This window comes from Pocillopora damicornis, chromosome 6 (assembly GCF_964200805.1).
Source record: "Pocillopora damicornis chromosome 6, jaPocDami1.2, whole genome shotgun sequence".
NCBI classification, from domain to species: Eukaryota; Metazoa; Cnidaria; class Anthozoa; order Scleractinia; family Pocilloporidae; genus Pocillopora; species Pocillopora damicornis.
In genome coordinates, this window is record NC_142675.1 from 12,235,198 (window position 1) to 12,243,407 (window position 8,210).

Genomic DNA, 8,210 nt, shown 5'->3' on the forward strand with positions numbered 1-8,210 from the left:
CTAATATCTATTTATCTATCATTCCTTTTGGTACAGATGGACAAAGATGACTAATGTTTTTGTTCGACAATGGTGGACCTCTCAAAATTGATAACGGTGACTCATGGTCCGACATCTGTTCCACGCCTACAATTGTACCTCCAGTGAACTCCAATCCATACAAACATGATTTTCAATAATATCAGAATACAGAGTTTGTATGGGAGTCTAATAAAACGGAGTTTTGACTAGGTGGGTTAGTAGAGCTGTCCACATACGAGTGTCCGTTGAGGGAGCTTCGGCACCGATTAGCATATAAAATACGTCGTCTACACATGCTACGTATAATCCTAATAACGTAAAAACTGCTACAAATCACCACCGAGATGAAATTTGCCATCGGTGAGAATTTATTAAAACATATTGTGATGATTGGCCAGTCAGTATAATCCTACACAATGTATTGATATTTGTTGGGTTTTCCGAGAAGTTTACCCGCTATTGGCGCGCGCACATAAACAAAACAGAGGCTGTTTCTGTATGGCTTTGGCAAGCGCCAGAGACAAAATGAGTTTTATTCATTATCAGATAATTCGCTGTCTGATGTCAGTTCCAACACAAAGGCCTCATCGTCCACAACTTCCTCCATCATCGATTCGTCTGATTTCTCGTCATCTAGAGGATAGTCGATACCACTCAAATCAGCATAGGTTTTTGCTACCTCAGCATGACCAATAGGTTTAGGGGAATCCAAGATACCACCCCATAAAAGCAGCAGCGAGGAAATGTGATTACAATGAATCATCCGTTTCTTTTTAAGACAAGCTATCACTCCTGCATTAAGAGGGTTATCAGTGTAAGGCAGATACGCATCCACTGATTCGTCTATAAGCCTGATTTCGTTTTGGAGAAAAGAGACAAGGCGATTCATTTCCTCCTTCAACAGTTCAAGCTCTTCCTGACACCTGTTGTGTAAGCAGAAAAGGTCAATTATCTGCCTCCTAACAAGAGCAGGAACGGTGTCCCCTTCCTCTTGGACTTCAGAGTAAATGCTGCTCTTAGGATCCTTAGCATCGTCATAAAGAATTTGGGGTACATCATTGGGAAGATACCCATTTATTTGGGACAAAGTTTTGTGAATGGACTTGACGACTTTGTCGATCTGCTTTGCGAGCTTTATGGCAATTGCTTGGCCATCTGAAAATTAAAAAGTTCATAATAACTAAAAACGCAATTCAGTGGCAGTTTTACGGATTAGACGGAAAAATGTAAATGTGTAAGACTTGAGAACTGGGAAAATTTAGCCCTCATACCCCTACTCAAATAATCCCAGTACAATGCCTAGAGTCGCAGTTAAAAACAACGGGCATACGCAGCAACATAACGACGGAATTACTGCAGATCATGATCACCAAAATACACCTGCTACTACATATTTTACATAGCAGTTTCTTCAGTTTATTACCAGCATATTTTCGCTTCAATTCCACCAAGAAACATCTTTCGGATGCCATGCAATGTAAACTCAACAAGAGTTCGCTCTTTCTCTTCTCGTAGAGACGTGACTTAACGGTTACAAACACACGAGACAGATCGGACAATCTTTCTCTGATGTGATGCTTCTTTTCCATGGCTACTATGGCCTTCTCGTTCCTATGTACAATAAATGTAAGTTAGAGAGATTTATTATTTGTTTTTAATTTCGGCACCCTTAATTCCCTGTCTGCAGAACCTGATTATTCCAGTCTTTGCTGGAAGGAAGGAATTTGCATATTTATGACTTACCGTTTGATTTTCTTTTCAACATCTTTTACTTTCCCTTGATCTTCATCTTGTACACAGCTCAATTCATTTCTGAAAAAAAAATTTAAATGGGTGGAGATACGTACACAATATTTTCAGTTTAATACTTAGTAATTATATTTGCTAAGGTGGAAAGAAAGAGGAGTACAAATACTATATTTATATTATTGTGAAAACAGGTTTTTGCCTTCACAAATAAACGGACGGACGGGGGACAACCCGATAAACTTCTTCTGGGAAAAGGCTTTCCTGGGGGCACTCGCTGGCTGCGGGAAGGCCGGAATCTATTACGGCTGTTGACTATCCTCGAGACAATGACTAACAACGACAAAGTTGGCTCCAAAGTGGATTTATTAAATACCGCTGAGCTGACTGGTTTTTTACCTGACTTGACCAGACTGGGTTTGACCGAAGAAAGCTCTACAGAACAGCTCTATTTAAGCCGAGGTCACAAAGGATCAGGTAACGCCATGAATCAACTAAAGGATCAGTTTCACGTAGTCCACTACAACGACTGGTTAGGTAGGAATTTCGCCTTTTACAAGTTTAATCGCTTTCGAAAAGCTCAGGTACTCGCTAATGTAAGTCATGAATAATTTGGTAGGTGGTACTTCCACACACTATATACCTGAGTTTTTTAGACATGAGGAGCAAGCTGACATATGATTCGTCCCACTGCAGTATTAATCCTGTGACAGATTAATAATATATTAGTGAATACAAAAAAAACTGTTCTCCCTAATGATTGTTAACAAATGCTGAGGAATAAAACTACCGTGTTCTTTTGGTTTCAGTGCTTCAACTTCTTCCTTTTGCCACTCTTGTATCACATCATCATCACAATCTAGTACATGCAGGTAAATACAAGTATAATTTGCAATAATCATATAGCATGCATGTAAGTCATTGTGCTGTTTTTCAATGCAATGAGTAAAAAAAAAGGTTTAAAATGTATACCCGGAAGTTTTTCAGTGAGTTCCTTAAGCTTTGCCCTGACATCTTGAAGAAGAATTTCTGCCCTTGCAAACTTTGCTTTTAGAGTAAAACCTGTGAACATTAAAAGGAATCAGTTTGATGTGTACTAATAATTAAGACTAGTCAACCTCGAGTTACATCTGTAAATACATTGCACATGTCCATATTGAAAAAATGAAGAATTGCAACTATGACAGAAAACACAGGGTACATAAAGCTGTCCAGCTAAAGTACTGGTCAATAGTTGATATCCCTTTTACTTTTCAGCAAAACCCACAGAAATGTGAAAGTTATGTGTTCAATAAAATTAACCATACCAAATTTGTGATACAAATGTTGGGCATAGTGAAGAAGCCCATCAGTCAAAACATCTGTCCTTTTGTGAGCACTCATTTCTTTAGTGACAGAGGAAAACCTTCGCAAAAAGGACCATAACCTTTCCACCCCTTCACCATCTGTCAATCCAGTTCCCTTGATCCTTCTTGGACTGTACTGGATCTACAGACAATCATATTGAAGATAAAACCATTATTGAAGATAAAAGCATTAATATGGCATGGACCTTGCATCAGATATTTAGCAAATACATGTACTAGCCTGCAATGCAGGCAGATTTTAGCAGTGTGAATGAATATTTCCAACTTAAGTGTTCAAAGCACCATCTTGAATTAGGAAAACAGTAGAGAGTTGGAGCATGAGACCTCCTCACGCATTGTATTTTCGCCCCAGCTTTCCAGTAAAACAAACACTCAAAAGATGACAACCACCAAAACCACCTGCACTGCAGGCTATATACTTAAAAATTTAATTTTAATTCTAGGCAAAATTAACCTTGAGTAAAGGCTCACTGGTTAGTGGTCATTTCCAAAGCTGATAGGCTTATGTAGGGTGGCCACTCTTTTATAAGGAACATGTACATGTGCTTAAATATTTCACCTTGCTTGCTTAGCTGACCCTTGTAGATCATTTGCTTTCAATTTTAGAAACTGCTGTCAGATTTCAGATCCCACACTGCTTACCCATTGGTAGGTAAGTATGAGATGTGTATGATTACAACTGTATTTAACCAATGTTGAGGTATTGCCACACATTTCTTCACATTGCCACAAGGCCATTTACTGTTAAACTGATATATACTAACCTGGCATGATGCCTTGTGCCCATAGCAATGGAATATGGGTATGGCAACATCAACACCTTCCAAGAGGCTTTCCTGAGATGAACACTAATAAATATAATCATGTACATGTAAATGAAAATTGTGTCAGTAGTAATAAACTATTCTGAAGTTAAGATGTGATCCTCACAGATATTCATGCAATTTAAATGTAAGCAATAATGGAAATTTAACCAAACACAAAGAAGAAAAGAATCTGGCCCCACTGGGATTTGAGCCCATGACATTGTCATTGCAATGCTCTACCCACTGAACTATGAACCCCCATATGTTGGGCGCAAGCCAGTACCCATGAAAGGAAGTGATGAAACAGACAATGGAATTACGTCAGTTGCAAAAATGACATTTTATTTGATTAAGCCAATTGCTCAAAATTCAGTAAATAACTCTGATGATTACATCTTCATTTCCTTTCCACAATTCACATAATTCCAGTCTGTTCCAATAAATTATTTTATTTCATCCCAAATTTAATAGAAAATACTTTGGACAATTCCACATAATTAAATACCACTTTAGATTACCATTTAGCCTCCTGCACATCCATGTTCAAAAAATTTAGTTACCTTCAAATGGCGTGCTAATAGACAAGCAATGTCATACATGATGATTACTCTGTTTCTGGTGCTCTCATTAAGACTTCTAAGCCTCTTAAGCTCATAAACAGAGTATGATATTCTGTAGAGAGAAAAGATTGTTGAAAAGGTGAATCAATAACCAATTTTTTCTTTTATATCTTTTTACACAAAACTAAGACAAATTGAACATATTTCCTATAATATGACATTCAAATTAATAACAAAGTTATACAATGGTGATGCTAATAGTGTAAAGAATCATAGGATGCACTTGTGTTGTATATACAAGTGTGCCAATTGTCAGCTTGACAAATTCATAATAATGGCTCTATCATGTAACTCTCTGACAGACAATACATATAGGATTGAGCACAACATTAGGTAAAATGTATTTACATACTCCATACCTTTCACCATGCTTTATGTTATGGAATCCTTTGGGAAAGTCATGTCTGCATACTCGCCCAAAGACACCTTTCTCGTCAAAGAGTTTGTTTTTGCCTTTTGATCTTAAAGCTGAAAGAACCTCTCCAGCATGGAACTTACTGCAGTTCTGTGAAAAAAAAGGGACAAAAACAGAAAATCTTGAATTTAAAGGGCCAAAAGGAAAATCATACAGTTATCAAATTAACATTTATGCCATAATGTATGAGCATTGCATTATCTTAAGTACAGACCTGTTCCATGTCTGCTCCAGCTTTGCCATAACTGTTGACAAAATTGTCAACATCATCCTGGTCTGCAAATACGAGTGTTCCATGTTTGGGTGTTCCTAAATTATGCCCTTTGTCCTTCTTTCTGCACAGTCCAAAGCACCCATCCATGCTTTCAATGAGAACACCATCATCCTGTTCAAAAGAGAGGGGAAAAGAGAAAAATAGATATAAAAAAGAACAGCAACAACAACATAAAATTAATACTGCAGAATTACAGTGCAAGCTACTATTCAGAACAAATTACAATGTATAGTTACCCTTGGACATATAGGACACCAAGCTCCATTGTACAAACTTCCATTGTACTTTGTACAATGCCTGTACTGATACATGAAATACCTTCATGTGAAAACAACAAAATATCAATCAGGACTTTCTTAAAGAAAGTCAGTAAATGTACATGTACAACAAGAAAGATGTTTTGTAAATGAATGTAAATTGAATCATGACCTTAAAGCAAACAGTCAATGTATCTTTGAATCATATGAACACAAAAGCGACAAAAGCAAAGCATGAGTTTGAGATCTATATTAGCTGGGGGACTAGATAATAAATAAATGAATAAAATAATAATATAAATAAGCACTTGTAAATCATGTGACTACCTCTACTACTACTAATAATAATAATATTAATAATACTAATATAACAAGAACAACAACAATAATAATAGTAAAAATAATATTAATTCTAATATCAATAATACCTTAGAAGACATTGTACATCCACAAATTAGCAGCTCTGATATTCTCAACCTATATGCAAACATACCTGAATTCTTCAAAGCATTCTGAATTAAGGATACTGTAAATTGAGCTCACCTAAAAAAAAAACATACCATTCAACCAGAATCAATCAATTAAAAAAAGTCATGTCATGTCTCAAAAAGACTGTTTGTGAGCAAACCTAGATGTGTTGGCTGTAGCTGAGGATTGAGTTCTGTGATCACTTCTGTGATGTTTAGTAGGGACACTTGACAATGAAGAAAGACCTTCTCCACAAACTCCATCAGTTTGAAGCTGAATCCTGTGGTGGGATTTGCTGGTGACCCTGGCCAGAACTGGCATTTCAAGAGTGTGACAGCATGTGGCTCACAATCACACACTTGTACGTATTTGAGGTGATGATTTCCTGACATTCATAGAAAAATAAATGAACAACTTAGGAAGTTAAGTAAACAAAATTAAAAAAAACATTACATACAGCTTTAAATACCTCTTACTTTGTTGAGGGCTGTATAGACACCTTTAATTAACCAAGTGCAAGGGCCATACTAAGAGAATATTGGCCCAAGGTCTTGACAGTACAAACCAAGTGCAGCGAGGTCTGTACAGAAAAGTCCAAGGGCCAATATTCTCCCAGCATGACAGAAAAGATTCTTACAGATAGATGCAAGCCAAGTTTATTGTTTCTCTTTGGCAAGCCATTAAAAAACTTAATTGCATGTGGGATCATTCAGGACATTACCCGGTCCAATACTTAGAAAATATTGGACAGGCAATGGGGCAATCTGATTGTTTGATTTTAGTTACTGGCCCTGACATGTTGAGACAATTTAAATCGTATCATTATCATTAAGATCATTAGCGTTCTTGATTTTAGGCAAGCGGCAGGAAAATGTGGAAAAAGGAACAGATAAAATTGAAAAAGAACACTTCGTTTTTAAACCATTCTAGTATTCTCCAACCACTATAAATGAAATGAACTGACCTGAGGCATCCAGAAGTCTGAACAGCTTTACTGCTGCGGTTCTGCACATATGGCCATAGCTAACAGTTGCCTCGTCTGCATACAAAGGAGAAAATACCCCATCCTATTAAAATAAAGAAAGCATTAGAAGTAGATAAAAGTACAGTTTAACTAGATATGTTTCACTAAAAGTAGCTAGAATACAACTGGCCCCAAAATATTCATACACACCTTCCATTGCTCAAGTACATGAAACTTGTTTCGATTGACATGTAGAGCTCGTGCACATCCAACACAAAAGTACTGGCGAGGGCCACAGTACTCACATCTTGTTGTAGCGATACTCTTTTGACAGTTCACACAGTTCACATTGTCTGGGAGATGCTGTTCTTCAATGTACGAATTCAGCAACTTTTCCCGTACCTTTTCCCAGTTAGCAGAGATACTCAAAACGCGATTTTGCTGTTGAGTTGAGAGTTCCTGCTTATCGAGATCGCCAAGAGGGACATCTTGTTCTACTGGACTGTTGGTGTCCTGACTATTTTCCTCCGTACTCTTATGAGGCTGCTTCCCAAGATCCACTCTCAGCGGAATCGATACGGTGGTTTTCTTTCCATCGCGCCCAATATTCTTCACATCTAAGAAAACGGGCTTTAACCGACGCATTTCGTAGCGATCACCTTGGCTCGTCCACCGAAGAGTGAAGGATCCGATTGGTCGAAATGTTTATGCATATCTAATGAGCTACTGGGAAGACTTAGATGATCATTTAGGACGGCTTGAACCCAATGATCTAAATTTAGATTACTTGGGTGTTAGCCATTTAGATTGTGTAAGTAGGGTGTGCATTCCGTACTTTACCTGGTGTTTAAAGTGTTGGCGTATGAGCAGCCAAACTTCAGGGCAACTTGACAAGCCTAAAAGGACATTTGAGGATACTAGTCTATCGCTGTGGAGTAAAACCTATATATATTCAAACGCTTGTTTCGTCACTAAAGGACGTTAAAAACGTCATAAGATGAACCGAAAAATAAAGATTTCATTCAAGAACAGATTGATTGAAATTCACTTTTCATTGTCATGGATAGTGACTGTAAAAAGGAGTATCTAAAAATTTCTAGAAAGCCTAATCATGCTGCCATGTATACCACGGAACATTAGAGAACATCTTATTAGTTCACTTAGTTAAGATGCAATAATACCAAAATAATTCTGTTGTAAGCTTCCGGAATGTCCTAGAATACTTTGCAAATGTATACTAGGACTCAGTCGTGTAGTAGTAGTTAGCTGTTG

The 8,210-nt window shown here is 37.4% G+C and overlaps 1 protein-coding gene across 1 annotated transcript; it reads right to left on the reverse strand.

Moving 5' to 3' along the window:
* Window positions 1-373: 373 nt before the first annotated feature.
* On the reverse strand, window positions 374-7,758 carry LOC149044011 (uncharacterized). Its single transcript, XM_089209169.1, has 16 exons — window positions 7,149-7,758; window positions 6,939-7,041; window positions 6,139-6,359; window positions 6,000-6,049; window positions 5,486-5,567; window positions 5,190-5,360; window positions 4,920-5,065; window positions 4,501-4,612; window positions 3,899-3,982; window positions 3,075-3,255; window positions 2,740-2,829; window positions 2,558-2,626; window positions 2,411-2,471; window positions 1,765-1,833; window positions 1,445-1,632; window positions 374-1,176 (listed from the first exon to the last, which is right to left on the reverse strand). The coding sequence occupies exons 1-16, from the start codon at window positions 7,581-7,583 to the stop codon at window positions 554-556; spliced, it is 2,685 nt and encodes an 894-aa protein (XP_089065295.1). The 5' UTR covers window positions 7,584-7,758; the 3' UTR covers window positions 374-553.
* Between the last annotated feature and the right edge of the window lie 452 nt (window positions 7,759-8,210).

Excerpts from the sequence above, each read along its gene's own strand:
- LOC149044011 (XM_089209169.1), bottom strand. The coding sequence starts at position 7,583 with ATGCGTCGGTTAAAGCCCGTTTTCTTAGATGTGAAGAATATTGGGCGC. Across the intron at positions 3,256-3,898 it reads GGCACAAGGCATCATGCCAG|ATCCAGTACAGTCCAAGAAG; the intron begins GTTAGTATATAT and ends GATTGTCTGTAG. Across the intron at positions 1,177-1,444 it reads ATTGAAGCGAAAATATGCTG|ATGGCCAAGCAATTGCCATA; the intron begins GTAATAAACTGA and ends TTTAATTTTCAG.